Source organism: Thamnophis sirtalis, unplaced genomic scaffold (genome assembly GCF_051295495.1).
Source record: "Thamnophis sirtalis isolate CommonGarterSnake01/CBP01778 unplaced genomic scaffold, rThaSir2_p1.2 scaffold_7, whole genome shotgun sequence".
In the NCBI taxonomy this organism is placed as follows: Eukaryota; Metazoa; Chordata; class Lepidosauria; order Squamata; family Natricidae; genus Thamnophis; species Thamnophis sirtalis.
In genome coordinates, this window is record NW_028261387.1 from 63,438,474 (window position 1) to 63,462,853 (window position 24,380).

General features: G+C 38.3%; 1 protein-coding gene across 1 annotated transcript in view; it reads right to left on the bottom strand.

The window, feature by feature from the left end:
• LOC106549064 (arf-GAP with SH3 domain, ANK repeat and PH domain-containing protein 1) overlaps positions 1-24,380 on the bottom strand; it is a 36,402-nt gene that overhangs the window by 9,349 nt on the left and 2,673 nt on the right. Inside the window, exons 2-19 of the mRNA XM_087720272.1 lie at positions 22,923-22,995; positions 20,897-21,042; positions 18,580-18,645; positions 17,952-18,001; positions 17,724-17,853; positions 16,062-16,147; positions 15,398-15,473; positions 13,426-13,512; positions 11,900-12,000; positions 9,709-9,778; positions 8,916-9,003; positions 8,283-8,331; positions 6,611-6,774; positions 5,104-5,237; positions 4,896-4,987; positions 4,221-4,410; positions 2,947-3,032; positions 1,540-1,655 (exon numbers count right to left, since the gene is read on the bottom strand). Of these exons, the coding sequence (XP_087576398.1) occupies positions 1,540-1,655; positions 2,947-3,032; positions 4,221-4,410; positions 4,896-4,987; positions 5,104-5,237; positions 6,611-6,774; positions 8,283-8,331; positions 8,916-9,003; positions 9,709-9,778; positions 11,900-12,000; positions 13,426-13,512; positions 15,398-15,473; positions 16,062-16,147; positions 17,724-17,853; positions 17,952-18,001; positions 18,580-18,645; positions 20,897-21,042; positions 22,923-22,995 (1,804 nt within the window). The remainder of the gene's footprint in view (positions 1-1,539; positions 1,656-2,946; positions 3,033-4,220; positions 4,411-4,895; positions 4,988-5,103; positions 5,238-6,610; positions 6,775-8,282; positions 8,332-8,915; positions 9,004-9,708; positions 9,779-11,899; positions 12,001-13,425; positions 13,513-15,397; positions 15,474-16,061; positions 16,148-17,723; positions 17,854-17,951; positions 18,002-18,579; positions 18,646-20,896; positions 21,043-22,922; positions 22,996-24,380) is intronic.

Here is a 24,380-nt window from a genome sequence, read left to right on the forward strand (position 1 = left end):
AAAACCAGTAAAGGCAGGATAAAAAGATGCAGGACTTCAACCCCCATATCTGATGTGTATTAGCTACTACATATAAATATCTAGTAGCTGATTTTCTTTGTTAATCAGGACTATTTTCTTATCAATTATATAAGCAATTTGCCTATTCAAGCTTTGTCCTTGGCTCTTGTCCTTATGCTCCTGGTATATGTAGGTTTTTTATTACTAGAGTGAGATTTGTTGCTTTGCCCTGGGTAAATAGCTGGCACCTATTGGCTTAGACGAGTGTAGGCAGATGCCTGGAATGGCATGTTTAGCCACCAATCAAATTACTAACTGTTGGGTTTGACAGATATGAACTTAAACCTAAAAAAACAGGCCCAGTCACTGCAGAATGTTGTTCTCTTCCATGGTTCTATGGAATTTAGTAATTATCTTAATTTAGAGCACTTGCCTATAATGTTGCCAAGAGTTGGACACAACTGAATGGGTAAAACAAACTATTCTTAAATGGCTTGAGATTAAATAGTGTCAGAGGTCGGTTCCTACCAGTTCGCACCTATTCGGTAGAACCGGTTCATCAAATCTACCGGACCGGTTAGAAGAGGTTCCACCAGTGGACCCGGAAAGCAGGCCACACCTACAGAAGAGGTTCCAAAAATTTTTGAAACCCACCACTGCTAAAGGGTTAGGGGTGCAAGGATCTTGTAACTTGACAGCTTTAAGACTTGCATGCTTCAATGCCAGAGTTCCTGAGCCAACGTGACTGGAGGAGGAATTCTGGGAGTTGAAGTCCACAAGTCTTAAAGCTGTCAGGTTTGAAGACCCCTAGTTTTTTTTCTAAAGGCTTAGGGGTGCAAGGGTCTTGTAACTTGACAGCTTTAAGACTTGCATGCTTCAATGCCAGAGTTTCTGAATAGCTACTTGGATCGACCTAAATACTAATTCATAATTTCATATCCGGTCACATGGGCGGCAAGCCACTCCCATCCGGTCACATGGGTGGCAAGCCACTCCCACAAAGGAAGCCACACCCACAGAGTAGGTTCAAATGATTTTTGAAACCCACCACTGAATAGTGTCCTGAAAAAGGCTGCCAGTGCAGTAACATTAATGGGAATGGGTTAAATAATCAGGTATGCAGTATTAAAATAAAATTTACAGTGATAAAATATTCATGTATGTTTTCTTAAACTGAACTTTCATCCATTATTTCTAGGTAAACCTAAAATAAAAAAAATACAGAAGATATAGAGAAAGGAAAAAGAAAAGAAAGGTCAACATTTGTGACCGTCTGACAAGCAAAGTCAATAGGGAATCCAGATTCACTTAACAACCATGTTACCAACTTAACAAATGCAATGATTCACTTAATAACCATTGACAGAAAGGTCATAAAATGGGACAAACTCACTTAACAAATGTTGCACTTAGCAAAATAAATTTGGGGCTCAGTTGTGGTTGTAACTCAAGGATTACCTGTGTTCACTATACATATTGCAGCACTATAGTGAAACAGACTAATATTGTGCACCCTAATTTTATTTCATGATCACTTACTGATTTTGATGTTGGCTTTTGCTCGCAGAAGGAGTTTTAGGCATTCAGGTTTATTATGAAGGCTACAATAATGAAGGGGAGTATTTCCCTTGGATGTCTGTTTCAGCAGGCTCCCACTAGAAGAGAAATATTATTCATCAAACAAAAATTCTCCACTTATGGAACCATGATTATTTATTAATTAATTGACCAAATTTATTTGGGATCTCACTGATCGAGGTGACTCTGAGTGGCTTATAACAAGGTAAAACACACAAACACTCAACGATTATAAATATGAAAATGGATTAAAGTTAGAAAAATTAAAAAAAACAAAAACAAGGATTTGGCGGAGAGAGAGGTAAGGGTCTCTATTAGTGCACCAGCCACCTCCAGCCAACAGATTCTCCTTCAGGTTCTCATGCCACTGGCAGAGGAATGTTTTAAAGCTTTTCCTGAAAGCTAAAAGAGAGGGGTAGATCTTACCTCCTGTGGCAAGATGTTCTAAAGGGCAGGAGCAGGGGCAGAAAAGACTCTTCTCCTGGATCCCACCAGCCAAAATTCCTTGATTGATGGGATCTGCCCCTTCTGCTAGCACGAGTGGAGTGGCCCATTCCCATTGGGGAAAGATGGTTCTGCAGTTATCTTAGACCCATGCAATAAAGAGTTTTAAAGGTAGCAACCACCTTGAATTGTGCCCAGAAGCATACTGGCAGACAATGCAACTAGCATAACAGTGGTGTTATCTATGCCAATGCCACCATAGGGGCCTCCAAAACTGTCTGCGCTGGTCCATTCTGGACCAATTGTGGTTTCTCTTCAAGCATAGTCCAATGTAGAGTGTGTTGCAATAATCCAAACAGGAGATGACTGATTGCAGGTCCTCACAGTCCAGAAAAGGGTGCAATTGATGTACCACACAATGTTGTGTGAAGACTCTCCTAGTCATGACTACCACCTGTTTTTTGAGTCTAGGAGCCGTGAGTCTTAGAAATACCCCAAGTTGTGCATCGAGTCTATCTGTGATAGTAACCATCCTATCCAGAACTAAAGATGATAAGTGTCTGGATACTAAGGCTCCATATACCCAGAGCCATTAAATCTTATAAGGGTTCAGTTGAAACGTCTCCCATCCTGGCCCCCACAGCCTCAAGGCACCCCAAAAGGGTAGCCACAGCATCATTTGGGTCACCAGAGGTGCAGATGTAAAGCTGCGTATCATCAGTATGTTGATGATATCTCACTCCATGGTGTCTGATGATCTCTCCTAGATGCGGTATATAAACTTTTTGTTCTGCCAGAATGAAGAAACCTCGGAGCTAATAGCTCAGAATCTATTAGTACTCTCACTTTATTTGGTATGCGTGTGAAAAAACACGAGAACATTTGTTACTTGCTAAATCTGTTAGGCCTATCAAATCAACTCACCTGTTCTGCACCAGAAAATCTACAATATGTAAAGAAGTTCGGTCACTACCTAGGACTGCCAGATGAAGAAGTGTCTCTCTAGGTTCCTTTGAAACAAGAAAGAAAAACAAGCTGATTATTTAGAAAAATAGATTGCCATATTTCATGGGGAACTAGCATCATAGGAATGATTTTTTCAATTTCTGCTAATTTACAATAGAAAAAAACATCAGAAGAAACTTTATGGAATTACTTGCCTAAATTTAGATTACAAATTGGTTTCTGATCCTAATGCAACTGAACAACTACGGATGGCTAATAGTTTACTGGAGAATCGGGAAGGGCTGCTTAATCCTATCTATGAAATTAATTCCTCCCAATTGTTCTCACTGTCAGTATCTATTTTAAAAAATGACTTTTTGGTGTTACTATTAAAAAGTCTCCTCAGGTGAAAACAGAATCACAGAACTTCCTGCAGCAGTTGTGAAAACTTATTATTTAGGCTAGAGTGCCGGGATGGCGAACCTACGACATGTGTGCCCAAAGTGGCATGCAAAGCTATGCCGCCCTGCACATGTGGCCTTGCCTGTTTGCCTTCTGGGTTTCTGGTGTGCATGCCCATGTGATGATCAGCTGTCTTTTGTGTGTGTAGCAGTGCCAAAAACCATCCTGTACATGAATGCCGGCCAGTTGATTGTCGGGCATGCGTCCGCGCTAGAGCCCGGAAGTTTGGCTTTTCCAGAGCGAGGCCCTGATGAACATGTGTGTGCACATGCAATGTTTCCGCACAATCACTGCTATAGCGGAAGAGTGTTCAAACGTTGACATAATATTATTAGTAAAAAAAGAGTTATTTGTTTATTTTATTAATTACATTTAAGAGAAAATGTAGGACAAAATGAGCGGACAACAGAGGGAATGGTGGAAAGAAATATGTCAGCATCATCCTTCATGGTGGCCTCTGAATGAGTGGGAAAACAGACTCTATCAGCACTACTGACAACAGAAATAACAATCCATTAAGTTTTTTCCATTCAGTGGGTTTTGACTCAGAAGAAGGAAAGGGAAGTTAATGAGTTTTTTATTGAGCAAGCTACAGCTCTGAAGAAAAAGACCAGAATATGAATGCTGAGTCACTTTAAGCCAATTATCTTTTCTAACGTAGTTCAAAAACCAATGTTTTCTTTTAAGTGTGAATAAAAAGAGTGTATTTGCATGTTCCACATTTTGGTATTAATGTATCATTTCTCATAAAGTGTCCTTATCCTTCAGCTTTTAACAGGAGGAAGTCTCACCTGGCTAAATTCCAAAACAGGCTCACTTAACTCCATTTTTTCTGCATATGCTTGAAGCAAAATAAAAATATCCTTCTCTTTGACAGCATTCTCCAAATTCTTGAGCTTGGCAACTGGACTCCTCATGATCCTTGGAACAACATACTTCCTATCAACATACTTCGAAATTATGAACAGTTTCCGATGAGCCCTATAATGGTACACGGGAAGACAAAAATTACAGATTTAAAAGGTGCACGATAATGATCCTCTAGCAGAAACAATGAACTCCTTCCAACAAGCAGAGAAGTGCAAATCATAAGGCTCCAAAAGAAGGAAAAACAGGAAAAACAGGAAGAAAGACAGCGAAAGATTTTACAGCGAAAGATTAATGCCTACAAGCCCTCTTGTATTCCCAGCAGCAAATAAAAGTCACTAGAAGATACCGGATTTCATGGCCTTTTAATCTGATCCAACTTCTTATAACAAGAAAAGTAACCACACTTGCTGCAATCTCAGTTGCTTTTATTTTTATTTTCAATTTTACTTTTAAATTGCCAAAATTTACACTGACTGTAGCCATTTGCTCAACTGATATTCTGAGTGTTTTAAACTTTGTTTTATGGAATTGTGATAATTCTGTCCCTTCTCTCCCAATCCCCTACTCATGATAATAAAATAATGAATGTTCCTTACATTGCACTTTCCTTAGTTGGCTTTGAAGATGAATTGGGAAGGTTGGCTTCCACTATGTCATTAAATCGTAAGTTTCCAATATTTTTAGCCAACTGCAAAAAGAAATAAGAATATAACACAGATTTTATAACATAGTGAAACATCAAATCTTTTCCGAAGCTAAACTTGTAAAAGAATGGTGATGGTGCAGAATGAAATTGGTTCTTACCAGAAGCTCTGAGGTGGCCAATTTGTCCAAGGCTAATGATTGGATGCGGGAGTGATGAACACCCAACTCTCGATGAATCCCAGAACATTCAATGCAAATTAAGATCCCCAAATTAATGGAGAGCCATGCTGGATCTATGCAGGGAGGGAGCACAGGGATATAGTGTTATCTTGCTGGAAATAATGAATGATACTGGAAATGTTCCCAATTTTTGACGTTGTGAAGGTACAGTATTTCCTAAAATATTAATAGCTTACTACTGTTTACTACAGAATAAAAAATAAAACAAAATAAGGGGAAACAAAGACAATAGTCACATTTAACAGTCTGTGTGTAAGGAAGTGGGCAGATGTTTTATTTAACAAAGGGGGAAGGCAATTGTTTTGCAACATCAAAGCCTCTTTAGAGAATTACAATTTAAATGTGTTTGTGTTTCCTTTGAACTCTTGTGAAACAAGTGGTCCAACCTCCTTTCTTCAGGGGAAATCTCATTCTCACTTGTTTCTATGTTTTGGCAACAGTGAGATCTACTGCCAAAACATAGTTGTTTTTCATGGGCTGTGTCAGAACCAACTCTCATGTTGGAAAATGATGCAATCCCATTTTTAAATTTTTCAAATTGGTCTGCTGGATGCAGGGGTGGATTCCGGCTGCCATTATTATCAGTTTCTTAGTAAAAAAGTTTGCACGCACGCTCTCGCTTTGCTCGTGCGCACTCCAGAAGCATTTTCATTTAAAACGATCTGCGCATACACACATTAAAAAATGAATAAAAATTACATTTTTAAAATGAAGATTGTTCTGCACATGTGCAGAACAGAAAATCAAGATCCCCCCCCCCCGATCATAGAACCAGTACAGTCATGTGTACATCAGAGTTACTACCTATTCGGCCAAACCGGACCGAACATAGACCTCCTAGGAAGCCCTAGGCATCCACAGCTAGTGCAATGAAAGAAAATGATGGAATGTGTTCAGTGAAGCTTTGATGCAATTTTTTTTCATATTCTGCCTCCATGCCAGCATCTTTTGTTATTCTGCCCATGTTGCTGAGCTTATAAATATATCTAGCCTGTTGCAAAGTACCTCAAAAAGCCCACTTTATATTTAGAATTTGAAATCAAATAGAAACAATGAACAAACTAGGAAAAACTATTAACCAGATGAGTGAGAAGACTGCTTTCAAATCACCCATCACTCAAGCCTTCCCCAGTTTGGCGCCCTTCAGGTATGTTGGATTCCTTCTCTGAAATTCCCTGCTGGCACAACCAGCAGCTATGTGATTGGAAATAGTAAGAATTGTTGATTAGATTGATATGGGCTGGTTAAAAAGACAGCCTTTTCCATTCCTGGAGAAGAAATAAGACTCCAACACACTCCACACATCCTATCTATTGTATAACAAGGTCTATATCACTCCTTTCTACAATTTAACATAATCATTTGCTGAGATCCTAAATTGTTTCTCAGAGATATGGTGAAAAGTAGCAACAATCTCTTTTTGCACCTGGTGTTGAGCAATCACAGCAAATGTTGTTTCCTGGCATGTGCTTTATTTCCTCAATGATTGCTCCAGTTAGATTCTCCGTGTTGTATTCGTCCTTGTTGTGGGCCTGTTTGAAGGCAACGTTCAAAGCTTCTTCTTTACTGTTACTCAAAACAGAGATCCATCTGTAATATAGAAAATGTCATTAGATAAATGGATGCCTTCATCCTGTTAGATAGAGCGCCACAGATTAAGGGAATGTATAAAATCTCACTGTGTACATCACTTCCTTCACATTAAAAATGGAGAAAGATAAAAATGGATCTGTCTGCACGATGACTGAAATTGATGGGCGAAACACTTCCCTGACCTGGGAAAAAGATATATATATATAGTCTTATGCCCCCCACTTATTAATTTCATGCATCTGTGAAGGGCAGTTTTCAAAAGCTAAATTAAATATGTTGCCATAAAATAACTAAAAGGTACATTTCAAAAACTCACCATCTTTTAAAGATTTTGTCCTTGTAAATGATATTGATCTTGAAACAGTTTATCACATTTTATGGTATTGTGAATTTTATAGGAGTCTTTGGCAGGAAGTTATCTGGCTTATTTTAAAATCAAAAACAGGAAAAAATATTTCTGAATATGTTAAAATTTTACTTGCAGATGAAAATATTACAGAGGCCGCTGCCAAATTTTTAACTATGATTATAAAACCAGGATTTTTAGTAACACCTCAGTGAGTTGGGTTTTTTAGTGTATTATGTAATATTTTAAAAATATTATAAATGTTAAACTGTTTTATCAAATGAAAAAAATTAGATTATATTTGAAACCTGCTATTGGGACCTTTTGTAGCTATTTGGTGGCTGGACACCACCAAAGCCAACACCAACTACAGCATAAAATCACTGGAAGAAGCTGTTTAGATGAGAAAACATGGAGAGAGCCAATCCATAGAACAGAGGTGGGTTCCTACCAGTTCGCACCTATTCGGTAGAACCGGTTTGTCAAATCTACCAAACCAGTTAGAAGAGGTTCCACCAGTGGCCCCAGAAAGCAGGCCACACCTACAGAAGAGGTTCCAAATTTTTTTGAAACCCACCACTTGGATATGATTATTCTACACTATCATGCTCATATTTATAAAATTCAGTGCCTTTGTGAAAGGTAAGGATGACTACTGCATTTGTGGTGCAATTAGAACATTGCGTGTGTTGAAGTTGTTTTAACGTAAACCAAAGATGCCTTTTAAAAAACAAGTTTACATCATATTCTTATGCATGCCAGTGCTGCGTGTGAGGTAATTTAAGGTGGTTCTGACAAGTGTCATCGGCATCTTCATATCCGGTCAAATGGGCGGCAAGCCACTCCCACAAAGGAGGCCACACCCATAGAGTAGGTTCGAACAATTTTTGAAACCCACCACTGCCATAGAATAACTGATAATTGGACACAATTGAACAGAGAGTATCATTTGGGCCTTATTGCCATAAATAAATTAAAATTGAAAGAACAAAAATAAGATTTCAATTAGTAGGAAAAGAATAATAACATCTTAGACTTAAAAGGGACCAGCCAGGCCCTTGACATAAACATTTTCTCAGCACAGAAGTCAAAAATCTATTCAGACTCTCTTTGGAGAAATCCAGTGAAAAAGCCCTCATTTTTCCTCCCTGGTACTTACATATTACATTCTTGTTCATCCTCTGCCAGGAAATGATAGGTCCGATTATCTGAAAAAAAAAAAAAAAACCCCACACAAACAGAATAGGGTTGTATTTACAAACCAGAAAATAACAGTGATAAAGCTACCTTTTATATGCAAACATGGAAAGGACTGAATATTAGTAAAGAAATGTAATAAAAAAAACAAGTGGAGTTATTAACAAAAATTATTATAGGATGACAGCCATATTAGCCATGGTAGCCAAAAATCAGGAAGGATCTGGTAGCACTTTTTCACAATTAAAATATACTGTATATATTAAAAGACACAAGCTTTCATGAACTTTGGCTCATTTTGTCAGATGCATGGCACAGCTAAAAATATGTATGATTTCGGTTGGAATGGGGAGAGGGAAGAGAAGACAGGGTGAGTTACCCAGATACAGAATACTTGTGAGATAAATTACAAGTACCTAACATTTCATCATTTCATCAGCAATAAGCAACCAAGTAAATTTTAGATACTTTGAGCAGCAATTCCCACAATCCCTTGTCATTGGCATGTTTACAGAGACTGGTGAGAAATAAAGTCAAATATCTGGATGACACTTAGTTAACGACTCCAGTCTGAGATGAACTTAACAGAACTCACGTGCAATAAGATCAAAACATTTCTTGTCATCCGCATTTGGTTTAACTTGACAAGTGAGCAAATTCAGCTTCACCGGAAGACGATTTAACTAAATAATCATAGAAAAAGGAAATGTGCATCAGTTTCAATAGCATTTAACTAGTATCCTCAGCAGCATTATTTGACAGAGTTTTATTATATATTTCATAAAGAGGGTCAGATGAAATGTGTTGGAATATAACAAGAAGAGGAGAGAAAATATCTGTGCATGAAGAGAACAAAGTGTCTGGAAAGAAACATTGGGGAGAGAAGTTGAGTACTCAGAGCAATTGTCACTTCCTAGTTGAAAAAGGAGAAGAAAGGCCCACAGGTGGCAGCCCTGAAAGGGGGAAATAAAGACCCAAAGGATGAGAAATCTCAAGATCTAAGAATGGGAAGGAGAGATCCAACTGGCAGCAATTCATGCAAGATTCAAGAGGGAATGGAAGGGTTTCTGAGGAAAGACTGGGCAGAAGACCAATGGAGAAGCAATAGATGTTAGGTTGAGCATTTCCAGGAGGAAGTCAACACTGTAATCAGGTCTCAGGTAAGGCTGCAAATGACATATTAGCTAAAACCGGGCAAAGCCCTGACTGGCCACATCCTCGATCTGCTGATCCACGAATCCAGGCAGACCCGTTGTGGACCTGCTCTTTCAGGGCCTCCAGAAAAGAAAAAAAGACATAGAGGAACTCCAATGTATAAACAGTAGCTCCATTTTGTTGAGAGTTTTGTTTTAAGAGAAACACCCCAATACTGGAAGTAAAATGCATACTGTACTGTGTGAAATGGTAAGATAGCCATTCCTGACTGTGCACTTTCTCTTCTGCCAGACTTTCCTTAAGCTGAAATACAAAAATAGTGTATTTTTATTTAAGAGTTAACAGATAACATTTTAAGTTATTGGAGGACTAACCAGTTACATAAACAATATTAATTCCAACAACCATGGCATAAGATTACCGTCATATGGTCAGATCAAACAAAAGGCATTCATGCTTGGAACATAACTATAATTTAAATGAACTTAAAAGTATTCATGGAAATAATGTTTCCTATTATTTCCTTTCTTCCTAATGAAGCCACCTGCATCCCTACAGGAGCTGTCTGGAAAGATGCCTTTTCCAAATCTGCAGAGCATGGAATCGCTTGTGGAGAAGGGTGAATCTTCTACAATTGGGCTGAGATAAGTGGTGAAATTCATTTTTTTTTTACTACCGGTTCTGTGAGTATTGCTTGGTGGGCATGGCAGGGGAAGGATACTGCAAAATCTCCATTCTCACCCCACTCCAGGGGAAGGATACCGCAAAATCTCCATTCCCATTCTATTCTGGGACCAGCCAGAGGTGGCATTTGCCAGTTCTCTGAACTACTCAAAATTTCTGCTACCGGTTCTCCAGAACCTGTCAGAAACTGCTGGATTTCACCCCTGGCTGACATAGTATAATAAATAGATTTATTTATTTTCTATTCAGGCAAAGTAGAAAAGGCAGCCAGTCCATTTTAAAAACCAAACAATATATAATTTACGGTCAATAAATATATTCTGGGTGCTGAAAAAGCCCAACTAAGCTTCCAAAATCTGTGAGAAAAAAGGAGGCCCTCCCTCCTATGCCAGAAAGATGGCAGCTACAAAAAAGACCCATCTTACAAATCTATGAGTCAGACAGGTTCATTGTAGAAGAGGCAGATTTAAGTTAAGTTTTAAGATAGTTAGGCCTTGAAATGTACTGTGGGCCATCAGATATCTGAACAGGCAAGGGAGGACATGGAGAATTAGAAAGGAGAGCACACTAACTATTTAATTTTCTTGGCATCTACACTCAAAATTACAATGAAAAAGTGCAAAAAAAAATTCTTAGGTCTAGTTCAGGGATGTCAACCTTGCTGCTCATGGGCCGGATGTGTCATATGACCCCCACCCCTAGTTTAACAAAAGGGAGGGGAGTCATGATATGTCACATGATGACGTGATGTTGTGAGTTTGACACTCGTAGTCCTAGATGTATATGAAATCATATTTTCATTGCATTTTTACAAAAAATGTAATTTCAAGAACACATGCTAACAATACATAGAATCTGCTGTGATGTGACGTCCCATTCAAATTTCACACAGAAATATATGATGAGTCGTGGGATCTACAGTCTATAATGATCATATATTTGAAAGGGCTCGATTGAAGTCAATTGCTAAAATCGGGAAATAAATATTGTAAATCTAGACTCTTGGATCTATCAATAAACGAGGTAAAGAAAGAAGCAAACAATTTACAAAGTGGCAATGTATGACAATTTGAATGACTATGGCTGTGAAACACTACAAAATAATAATAAAAAATCAACAGACTCAAAAAAGGTGGACAATGTTTGATTTTAAGGCTATGCTTGCTAGAAGAAAAACATGAGGCCAAAAAGAACATCCTCTTTTTTGCCAGACATCTGGTAACCCCAAATATACCCTGGAAACAACTTTAATAAGATTAATATGAATAAAATTGTTTTATTTAAGGATATATCTGTAAGGAAGCTTTGGCATACATAACATATTGATCTGCATTTTATTAGACGAAAATCAAATTATAATTATTCTTTGTAATTAAATGTTATGATGTACTCCAAGACTTAAGTGGGCCTGAAGGTATGTAAAATTCACATGGACCTCTTCTTTAAATTCCAACAGTTGAAATTTAGCAAAAAGCATATTTTTCAAGCATAGAATTACATGACAAAAACAGTTTTAGACACCAACATTTTGCCTAGAAAACAACTGATGGTTACCTTTTAGTAATTCATACTCTGCTTTCAAAATGCAATATTTCCAAGGCAACGTACAAGAGAAATAGTCACAACCCAGGGATTTAGTAGAGAAAGTCAGGCAACAATTAAATAGTTATATTGCTTTAAGTTTTATTGTTTTAAACATATATTTGCAGTTGTGAAGGATGAAATCATTGCATTACTTACCCATCACTTTTCTTAAAGAGGTTCCCAGATCTCTCTGTGCCATACTGCTTATTTCCCTGGAGCTGATGCATGCTATACCTCACTGGCTTGCTTACAGAATTCTGCTAGAAAACAAATATACATATTTAAAATGTAATTATATACAGCAATAAGCAAGAATGCAGAAACAAAAATCCAAGTTCGTTGGACTACGATCTCAAAATTAGAAATGTTGAGTTGGAAATAGTTAGATGCACATTGATTCCACCTTTCTGCTCAGTCCAATATGGAGCCATAGAAATTCCTGGCAATCATCCAGCCATTGAGTGAAGAGACTCCACCATATTGCAAAATCCTCTTACCATCAGATCCTCTTAAAATATGGCCATTGCTTCCTTGCCATTTTCACCCATTGATTCTTGGTCTGCTCTCTACATTAACAGATAATGTAATCCATTTGCTGCACAAAACCTTTCAACTATTTAATCATATGATATATTTTCTCTTTTCCCACTGATTCATATTTATTAAAAAATTGCTTTGGGCACAAGTTCAGCACATTTACCCAGAAAATACTAAGCCTGCAATAGCAATGAATTATCTGCAGCAATACTTGTTGAAGCATAGAAAGATCAATCTAGTATAGTGTTTCTCAACCTTAGCAACTTTAAGATCGGTAGAATTGGATTTCTGGAAGCTGAAATCCATTCATCTTAAAGTTACCAAGGTTAAGAAACACTGATGTAATATAATGGCCTGATTTTGCTGGCCCCATCTTTTCTTTTAATCAGAACTCCTCCAAAGTTAGCAGATGAAATTGAAAGCTGAGCGTTTATTATCCTTAGCCAAATATTTTTTGTCCCTGTGATAGGCTAACTTGGTACCTTTTCTTACTATGAACTTTTCTCTTAAAACAATGTGATCGGCAGTCTATTTCACATCAAAGCACAAAATACCATTGGGCACAGAGGACTTTGTGAAATTCTGCACTAAATTTTGGGACAGACATAGTGGGCTTTTTTGAATTTCCCCATGGAAAGAAAAACATTTTCTCCAACATTTTCTCATGAGCACAACTTTCCCTTAGGTGGGACAGCACTACTGCTGCTACTACTATTTTAAAAAAGGCTTCTGGGAGTAAGTCCTTCATTCTGTTTTCCTTTGAGATTTAATTGAAGGGAGGATATACGGAACATGGGACAGAAAAATGTACAATGAATGCAAGAGACATGAGCACATCCACCCATCTATATCTATGCAACTCTCTTGTAATTAAATAAATACAGGAACACTTCACCTGTGAGTATTTTCTGAAGCTCTCTTTTCCTTTGAAGGAATTTTGAAACCAAATTACCTTCCATAAAATTGAAGAATTGACAGAAGCAAAGGCAGATTGGCAGAAACTGTGCTCATACACATGGTAAATTGTCTGTCCCCCAATTAATTCTTCCTTTTAAGTCCTCAAAAACCAATTTCTAAGAATGTTTCATCAGGTACCTACTGGTCTTTCTCTATAGCAAAACTGGATGTACCATCCTCAGTTTTACCTCTCTGGGTTCCAACTGCAATGCTGATTTGAGCTGATCCCGAAGGGAACATAACTGTTTCTTCTCCTCGTCTTGCTTTGACTTCATCTAAAATGCATCACAAAAACATTCCACCAAACACGTAAGTTGTTTTTGTGTTTGCTGCAAAATACCTTTAGTTGGCATTTTTTTCTGTGCAGCCCAAGTCTCCAGGAAGTCTCCAGCCCACATTATTAACAGCAATTTTAACCCCAGTTAAGCTAACAAAATTAATGCTAACACCATTTGTTCCAAGTCTGACTGATGTGTGTTCAGATGCTTGCAATTTCAAATTATGCCTATTCAATCCTTCTTCACTGTTTCACATACTTGAAAGGGATTAAGTTAAGATTAAAATGAAATGTTCAGACTACATAAAACAGCATATAAAATCTGTCCAGAAGGAAAAGGAAGTTTATTTATTATTTATTAAATCTATATGCCACCCACCTCCCCGATAAATTGACTGTGGGCAGCTTACAGATTATAAAAAGATGACTAGAAAAACAATTAAAATGTTAAAATAACTCAAAAAACTAAAACCAAGACAATGGACACCATAGAGATGACGTCTTCTTACCCCATCAACTAACCCCTGCAGTGAGCGCTCCCCTCAGGGACCCAAGCCAATTGGCAAAACCAAGCTTTAATACCCTTCTGGAAAGTCAAAAGGCCAAGTTATATTTCTTTCCATGGAACCAGTTTACCTTTTATTTTGAACTTAATTATTAAGTTGAAAGTATTTGTTATGGATGTGACCTGCAAACAATTAGTACTTGAGCACATCTGCACTTCCTTAAAGATATATTCAAGAAACTGGTTGAATGTGATTTTAGGGTGGAGGACTTTTTGGAACTTTCAACCTGTTGCTGAAAGTTTGCCTCATCAGTTGTCGGGCCCAAACAATCATGTCCACACATATAGTGTTTCAAGCTAACTATTCCACTTATACTATAGGAGTCTTCCAGTCTGTTTGCCTTCTCTTGGGAACAAATTGATATGGTCCTGAAATTTAGAGTGGAGGTTAGGGATAGGTATCTTGCAGCTGACCAATTTCATTGTATTTAAGTACAATGACAATAAAGATTATACTTATACTTATGTCCACTCCAGTTGAGAGACATACTAGAGGCTGCACAAAATCGATGCATTAGGACGGAAGTTAAATTTTATTCCATTTTATATTAAAAATAAACATAATATTCTCAAATTGTAATTGTTCAATAATTCCTTTCTTCTCAGTGGCTTCTGCAAGTTCTTGAAACTTTTAAGTTACAACCTCCAATCCCTTTACACATGTGAACTTCCAAGTTTTTAATGGGAGACTGCATGCCCAAGACTTCAGGTTTTGTGAAACTGTTGCAATGCAGCATGCATGAAAATGAAAAGCCAGAATGAGAATGAAATTCCACATTACGCTAAGTTGATAGGCTCTTTCCTACATTATTTACAAGAGTAAAAGGATTTTGGAAATGTAAGCTTTTGTTCAGTGTTTCTCAACCTCCGCAGCTTTAAGATGTGTGGACTTCAGCTGCCAAAATTCTCCATCCAGAGAAACTGCTATTAATATTAGTTGTATTACGTTCAAACAAACTAGCTTCAAAATGTGTTTTCTGGAGATAGCTTGCTAATAATACAATACAATAGCAGAGTTGGAAGGGACCTTGGAGGTCTTCTAGTCCAACCCCCTGCCTAGGCAGGAAACCCTATACCGTTCCAGACAAATGGCTATCCAATTTGTTTGGATATAATACAAACCTTAGTCATGCTAAATACAATTAAGAATCTGATTAACTAAAAGTAAAGTGAAAACTTTGAACTTCTCTTTGGAAAGCATTTGTTTCTGTGAGTGTAAGCTTAAGACTTGCCAGAACTTGTGTCTGTTTATGCATTTCACACTGTGTTTTAACCTGATATGAAATTTTGGCCTATCAATTTCATATTATATACTCACACTCTGAATCTCAGGAGTTAATTTCTCTATAAATTGCTTGTGCTTCTCTGTTGCCTTTAAACATTTCTGGAAGAAACTGATAGAAAAATACCATGAAACCAAAGTAAAAAATTGCATGTTCAGTTCATACCATTGGACTCTTTCTCATCAACACTACTATTTTCAGTGAAGTCTTTCCGCAATTACCATCACAACTGCTGACCTCAATATGTTGGAAATGATGCTTGATCAGCAGAAAGAAGATGGGAAGTGGGAAGAGATGACTTCCCATCAGTGGGCAAGTCATTAGCGGGACAGTAAAGCAAGAGCGGATAACTGATTGTCCAGAAGATCTCTAATGCTCAAGTGAAACTATTTAATGTGTTGTGATATTGCATGCATTATAGAGCTAGTAAGAAATAAATTCAGTGCTAGATGCAAATGTGAGAACGATGAGATCCAGGATTTGAACTGCTGTAAGTTCAAATTTACATTTGGAAGAGCCCTTTTGCAAGGATAAGATTGCTTACTCATAACTGAGTAAAATGTACAATATAGAATAAAATATATTTATGCCATAGATTCACATTTTCAAAAGCTTTTGCAACAAGAAATTTGGATTTAAACTGCCCTAATATCTTTGGTACCAAGAGAATTGTGAAGTATGAAAATGGATGGCACTTACTTGAACTGGGAGTTGCAGTGCTTGATGTTATTCTGCAGCAAGTCAACTCCTTTCTTGGTTTTAAGCTCGTTCACTTTAATTAGGTACTGGAGAGAAAGGTTACATAGCTGACTTTTTGAGCTACATTCTCATTTGTTTGCTTAGTCCTCCTCTGTTCCTTGAGTGCTAAGTTGCACTTTGCAGTTATCTCATGCACAAAGTATATGATAATCTTCGGTTTACATAAACTCAAAAACAATTGTACTTGTGTTGAAGTAATTTAAATTTATTTTTATGGTTTATTTTTTAAATTCTATGAAAGGCAGCGCTTACATAAGTGTTTACACTAACTAAACCAAATGCTACATTTATAATTCCCAAGCAGTAGGATACACTCATTTCCACTAGCTATCAGGAAAAAAAACCTAATTGCTATATAGTGGTGTTTATGGTACTATAATAGAATTAAGATCTGAAGAACTATAATTGAATTTTACCAAATAATGAAAGTATTATATATTCTCAGAGATGGAATGATGCTTTAAAAATGAAGGTACCAAAATTAAAGGAATTATCTTGAAGGATATGTATTGACAAAATAAAAACAAACTTAATTTATTGGAAAAAAAATTAAAAGAGTTGGATCCAGATTCTCCTATATCAACTGAAGAGGTTTCTTCAATTTGAAGAGGAAATTGGGCACAAAACAGGAAGTGATTTTTGCCACTTTACCTCTTCATTGCAGCTGTATATTACATCTCCTGGTTTTTTTTTTGAAACCCACTACAGATAGTCCTCAACTTATGACTACAATTGAGCCCAGAAATATGGTTGTACGTTGCGGAGGTAATTCAGTGAGGTGCCCACATGATTGACTTCCTTAACGACCACAACCCTGGCTCTCCCCATGGTGGTCATTAAGTGACTATGCAGTTCATTAAGTGGATACCAGGTGCCTCAGGCAGTGAGGAAAGCCTGGCACAGGCCAAGACCCACAGTATATACTTCCCCAGCTTATCTGCCTGCCCCTGACTGCCAGTCTCCTGAGGCTCCCCTTGCAAGCTTCCCACATCCTTGGACCTCTTTCCCCCAATCAGGCCACTTAACTTTTCTAAGAACATCTTTTGGAAAAAGAACCATCCAAATTGCTATGCGGCCTTCCTATAATATACAGAGGCCAAATGGTGCTGTCCTAGAAGTGGGCACCAGTTTGGAAGCAGGCACAATTCTCACAATCCAAGAATTGTTCTGCTCCCAAATGATGCCCCCTACTGAAACAGCACCATGAGGACTCTGTATAGTAAGGCAAGGCCACATGGCAGATCGGCCATTTCTCTTTCCTACGGGGAATCTTCAGAAAATATAAATGAAGTAAGTTATGACAGGGAGCAAGAAAATCCAAGGATGTGGGGCTTAGTGAAGCGGGAATCAGTCCGAGGCCTGTGGAAACCAAGCCAGGAGGGAGATATAAGCCCATCCCCTTCTAGCACTGAAGATATTACCCAATTGTGTATTGAACGTCCAAAACAACCAAGCTCAGAGAGCACTAAGGATTCCACAAGATGCAGTTAATGGATTCTCAATCATTTCAGAGGCATCATGTTAGGGTCCTGCCTAAGCTCAAAGAAAGACAGGCTCAGGATCTCCTTCTTGAGAAGAAACTTCACCATCTGTCTGCCTCACCTCACACATATGTAACTGGAACATCCTTCGCTCTTTTTCCATCTCCTCCGCAATCTCTCCTCCAGCAACCTCTGTCCTCACCATTCCATATTGTTTTGCCAGCTCGCGCTTTTCTTTCTCTATCTTTGCACTCAAGTAGATAAAAGGCAAAGTTAGGTATTTTAATAAAATCAGCTCAAAATAAAGTAGTGTTACTTTGGTAAAGAAGATAATATCAAACCAACTTACAGTTTGCTTTCATAGTCCTTCCAAGCCTTTTCAACAGGTTTTTTAAAATCCTATTGAGAGATGAAGCAACATGCTGCATTTGATCTTTTGTTCTATTTTTCTACTCCCAAATAATTTTACATTGCTAAGTTTTTCTGTTAACATGTATGAGTTTGTGTGTCAAGCATTCCAATTGCTCTGATTCCCTTTATCTTCAGTTATTATCAGATCAATTGGATTCTATTTTTCTGAATATTGCTAAAACCGTTGAAATCATGTAATTTTTTCCTATCACTTCCTCACAAATGAAATCAATAAAACCATGGCTTTGGAACAAATTGTATTGCTCAGAAAATAAGGATATTATCCACAACTGCCCACAATAATGATCAGAAAAATAGTCTGTGTAAAAGGGGGCTTTGCAAGAAAATAACTTCAGGATCAGGAATTTGAGCATGCATGATTGACAGTGCCATATTGTCATGAGTGAGTTAGAAGGAAGAGAGCTGCCCCCAATAAAGAGTGTGAGCTGGATCCTGCAACATAGGAAAGCAATTATTGAAACTACATGGAATCACATTTTGAAAATCCACAAGCAGATGACTTGCTTTAAGACACATTCTACCATCTGTTTCCAGCATCAACTCACCCCTTTGAAATCTCCCTTGATCAGTGAATCCAGAGAAAACCGAATATTGTGATAGAGGCTCAGCAACTGAAAAACAAAGTTTATTATGTAGTTGGCCCGTAATGTGCTCTATCCTAATTAAAGAAGAGGATATGGAAAACAGTTGTAATAATTTACATTAAAGTATGCAGTATAACATGGGCTATTCTGTGGAATGCTTTCAGGCAGCCGATGTTTATAGACATTAAGAAGAGACAAGATTAGCAAGCAGCTGTTCTCTTCTAATGGCTGGTCCCCATAATTGTATTTATGAGGCAGGGCAGGTGATATAAGAACCTCCCCTAAAAGCAATCAGATTCAGCAGTACTGCAGAGATTCAAAAACAAGGATAGAAGCAGGCAATGCCAGTCCCAGAGCAGCGTACAGGTAGTTCTTGACTTACAACAATTCATTTAGTGACTGTTCAAAGTTACAATGACACTGAAAAAAATGAGTTAGGACAATTATTCATACATATGATATTTGTAGCACACACACCGCCATGATCATGTGATCAAAATTCAGATGCTTGGCAACTTATGATTGTTGCTGTGTCCCAAGGTCATGACAATCTTTTGATAGCAAAATCAATGGGGAAGCCAGATTCACTTAACAACCATATTACTGACTTATCAGCTGCAGTGATTCACTTAACAACTGTGGCAAGGAAGGTCATAAAATGGGGCAAAACTCACTTAACAACATAAATTTTGGACTCAATTGTGATCGTAAGTCAAGGACTACCTGTAATGGATAATATTCAGAAATCTCATCTATAGCAGGCCTAAACTTGCTGTTTTGCAAAAGAAGAAGAAGAAGAAGAAGAAGAAGAAGAAGAAGAAGAAGAAGAAGAAGAAGAAGAAGAAGAAGAAGAAGAAGAAGAAGAAGAAGAAGTAGTCCTACTACTCTTCCAAGAGAGCAGGAATTCTGAATCCAAAAGTAGCCAGCTGACTTTTTCACAGGTATGGAGAAAGGAACATGGTATGAAATGGGAAGGAGCAACTGATAATAATTGAACTCCATCCTTGCTTAGTGCTGCAAAGGGAGGACTCATGACAAGCAGCATCTAGAAGAACTCTGTGGAATGGGATGTGCCTGCTATCCCCAGTATTAAAATCAATGGCTACATGAAACCCCTACTCAGCAGAAACACCAGAAAACTTTTAAAGCCCTCTTTAGGCACAGAACTAGCAGTGCACAGCTGGCAAACTCCATTATCTTTCCTGATTCAAATGTTCTATGCAGTGTAAATTAGTTTTCTTTAAGGACAGATCCATGCTCTTTCAAAAGTGTGCTAAATCAGTGCATATAAAGAGCCTGTGTAGGATGAACCAGGCATTTGAAGGCAAATGTCTCTGCAGTAGCCAAGTGTCTTGTCTCTTCTGTCAGATTTAAAGGACCAATAGGAAGTCTGCTGATCCTCAACCCAGATCACATCAGCAGCCAAATGATTGGTGTAGTATGCCACATTTTGTTTTTCTTCCATTCAATCATGGCCAATTCTTGGAGACTGCCTGGACAAGACCCTGCAGTTCTCTTGGCAAAGTTTTCAGAAGTAATTTGTCACTGCTTCCTTCCTAGGACTGAGAAAAAAATGACTGGCCCAAAGTCACCCAGTTGGAACAAGAACCCAAGGTGGCACTAGAACCTACAGTCTCCTGGTTCTAGAGTAACTGCTACACCAAATTATACTCATGGCAAAAATTGTATCATGAAAACATTAATTCAAAACTGGAACAGCTAAAGATGACTTCATGCAGTGTATCCTTTGGGCTGGAATTAAGGTGAAGGGAAAGTCTCGACGACATACCTTTAAAACCAGGACTGAGTGGGACTCCTAATGGTAATTTTGGCATAATTTAAAAATATGCACATTGCAGTTAAACTTCTCAAACATTTGTCCCCAACCTTATTCCTGTCCCAGGTTCCCCAAATGCTGAGCATTGGCTTTGGTCCACAAAAAATTGACTGCCCACATGTGGAAAGCATAAACATGTTCTGCTGTCCCCTATGATTAATAAATGGATTAAGCACATTTTCCATTTTTATATCTAGGATATTATTTAACCATGTAAATTTCTTGATACCTGTGGTCAGATTTTGCACAGGTCGGGGAGATATTTGATCCTCTGAATGGATTTCCTAAAATGCAATTAATGCCAACTATCATGACAAAGAACAGGAAAGACCTGTCCATGGCCCTCCAGATGCTGTTGGAAAACAATGCCCAGTAAACCCAACAGTAGAACATAGGAACACTTTCCCCAGAAAATGGGAGGTCAGATGGATGGGGCAGTACCAGGCTCTTGATGGCTTCTAGCAGCTCTTGTGAAAATGAAGCAAAGGTGGTAAATGCTTCAGACAGCTTTTCATCTCCACTGTGGTGATAGTTTCCTGAAAATTTCTCCAGGGCAGCAATATGAGCTTCTAAATGGCTAATGAGATCTGCAGAAATTAAAAAAAAAATGGTATTTGAATGTTCTTGCACATCTTTTTCTGAGGCAAACAATGCTGTATTACAAAAGGAAATCTGGAAACATTGGCAGGAACCCATTTCATTTATTTTAATGGCCCTAAAACCCACATGAATATAGTATAGCAATAGTCTGGAATTTAGCAAATGAAAATGTACTTTGGGAAGGACGTGGAATGCAGCATGAAGATAAGGATGTACTACTGATCTGAAGTTTGTTAAGAAGCACAGCAGGAGAGAATATATGGTCTCCCAGTTCTTGAACTGCTGCTCAGTTCCATTAATGGTCCTCCTGACCATGCTGGTAAGGGCAGATAAGAGCTGGAATTCCCTGCCAAATGTGGAATTATAGATTGCCAAATGGTAATCCTTTACAATGAAGATTGCGTTCTAATAAAAAATAATTTTCTTATCTGGAACTAATGACTTGCAAGTGTAACCTGAATGGGAAATTTATCTACAAGAGGAATCCAAAGACACCTCTAGGAGGTGTAATGTCAAAGGGGTCACAGAGAGATAGCTGGTCAGGAGTGAAGGAAGCACTTTTGGAATATAGTTTCCCTTTAGAAATGGATGATACCATGGTAATGTCCATGATTGTGTTGTTTGTTTTTGGAATCAATTTGTTTACAAAAGCACTGGTCTGATCTAATTTCTTTGAAAGAATATTACAGACAGTTTGGCTGGATTCACACTGTGGGAATGTGTCTACAGGGGAGCAGGACGGCAAGTGATACCACAATGCAAATTGTATGATTTGTGTCAATGTGGACATGTGATGCCTATGATTGTATAAGTTTGATTCTGACTTATTGTAGTGTATGAATCTAGCCATTCTGACTCCTGTCATGGTTTATGGTTAATGTGCAAAGCAGGCTATAGGGCTTATTCAACAATCCATAGTTAAAACAAACTGTGGCACATTTTATTTTGTGAATCCAGCCTTTTTCTTGCATGCACAGATGTGTTTGTAAGCAGAGTGTATATATTTAGTCTGCAGCACCCAAAAGAGTTTATTCACATGTAACAAAGATGTACACAGTATCAGTGAAGAGCCAATTTCCATGGAGTTCAGCAAGATTGTCTGCAGTGGGTAGCATTTGCATCTACAGCTTGACACAGAATTCTAGAATGTCTCCTTTTCAGGGAAACCAGCTTTTCATGGACTAAATGAAAAGGGTTTAATATAAGGGAGCTGCTTAGTGTTAAGTATGTACTGAGTTGGAATTTCTTTGTCGAGCCTCAACAAGTATATTTGTCAGGTAGCAGTCCTATGCATCCTACCTGAAATGGCAGTTTGTGCAATACATTTACCCAGTGGCAACATAAAATCAACTTTTCTTTCTTTGCATGACATGGACTGGGTTTATGTTGTCTACAAAATATTTGCCCAATTTATAGTTCAGTATCAGCTGCCTCCCACTTCCCCTTTGGTTCCTTTGAGGACATATTTACTCCTGGCAACAGCCTGGGCAAGTCCCTGTAGTTTTCTTGGCAAAGTCTTTCAGAAATGATTTGCCATTGCCTGCTTCTTAGAGCTGAGAGGGAGTGACCGGCCCAAGGTCACCCAGCTGGTTTCGTCCCTAAGCTGGGACTAGAACTCAGAGTCTCCCAGTTTCTAGCCTGATGCCTTTACCACTACACCAAACTAGCTCTCTAAACAGCCTTACTAAATCCAACATTCCTATTAAAGCTTAGTAGGATCTATTGCTGGATACCTGTATTTATAAGAATTGAGAGAAAGAACTAAAGGAATTAGACTTAAAAAAAACTCATTAGGCATACAGAAATATCATTCTGGCCTGCCAGATTTGTCTGCCTTGGCTACATCCCATTCTTGTTGCATTCTAACCTTGTCCAGTCGTGTGCTCTGCTTTGACTGCTTTCCTCATTTTTTGCAGGACATTTCGATCTGAATCCAAGTCCTAAAGACATTAGAAAAAGAAAGACTAAGCATATATTCTCTTCTGACCACAACCATAGTCACCGCAATTGGGAAAAGTGTATAATTGCAGAGTTATCAACATGCTAATGCTTTAATTTTGCAGTTCATTAGGAGTAGCTTTTATAGCAAACCATAAGGACGCTAAAACGGTAACAGGCTTGGAGCGACCTCATTATACAAAGGTTGTGGTTATATCCTACATCAGACAGAACTTTATAAGTGGTGGCATTTGCATGATGACATCATAATGCATATATTGTCATTTCCTGCCCCCCAAAACCTATGTTCACAGAAGCTTTTAAGACAACAATGTTGCCAACACAACTGAGAAGTTACTGAAAGATTTCAGTGGTTTTGTTCAGATTTATTAAAATCAATTATATAAACTTACCTTTGTAACTAAACAACCTGTTTGGATTACTGCAATACAGAGTACATGAGTTTGCCCTTGAAGACTACCCAGAAGTTACAACTGGTCCAGAATGCAGCGACATGAACTGTGTTGGGCGTCCTGCATTAGCTCCGAGTTTTCTTCCAGGTGCCATTCAAGGTGCTAATATCTTTAAAGCCCTATATAGCACGGGACAAAGTTATCTGCAGGACTGCCTTGCTTGCAGCAGATAAAGTAGGCATGTTGCAAATCCTTTCCCTTAAACGTTGCCATCTTGTGGGTCCTTGGAAACTTGCCTTTTCTGTTGCAGGCCTTGCCCTATGATACTCCCTCCTCTAATTTCAAGGTGCACCTACCCTTTTTCTGGAGAGAATGCAAGCTCTGACTCCAAAACCCCAAGCAGTGGGATAGGTGAGGTGAGGTGAGAATGTGGGTTGCACCTGAGATATAGGGTTATAGTGCCAGGTTTCTCTGTTTTATTGTTTTCAGTTTTAGGACTGTATATGTTTATGGGATGAAAGCTACCCAGATTTGGTTTTAAAATGGGCAGCTATACAAATGCTATAAATAAATAAATTCTGCAATTTTCTCCCCTGCACCTCAAGATAAGAATAACCTCATCAGTTCTCAGCTTCTGAAGGTCCTTCAAGATCTGGTTTTACCAGCAGGCCTGGGATGCCAGGGGACAAATGAACTATTGAGGTGGCTCCATTGCCATGGATGTCCCTTCGTCTAAAAAAACTATACAAACTACTAAAACAAGTATAATGTTTTAAACCGTCATGGGATTAAAAAAAATTACTACTGGTTCTGTGGGTGTGGCTTGGTGGGCGTGGCTTGGTGAGCTTGCAGGGGAAGGTTACTGCAAAATCCCCATTCCCTCCCTACCCTACTAACCTGCTTTCCAGCTCCGTTCTCCTGTTCAGGGCAACAAAAGAAGATCAGCTGGGAGGCAGCGAGGGTGCGGCCAGCCT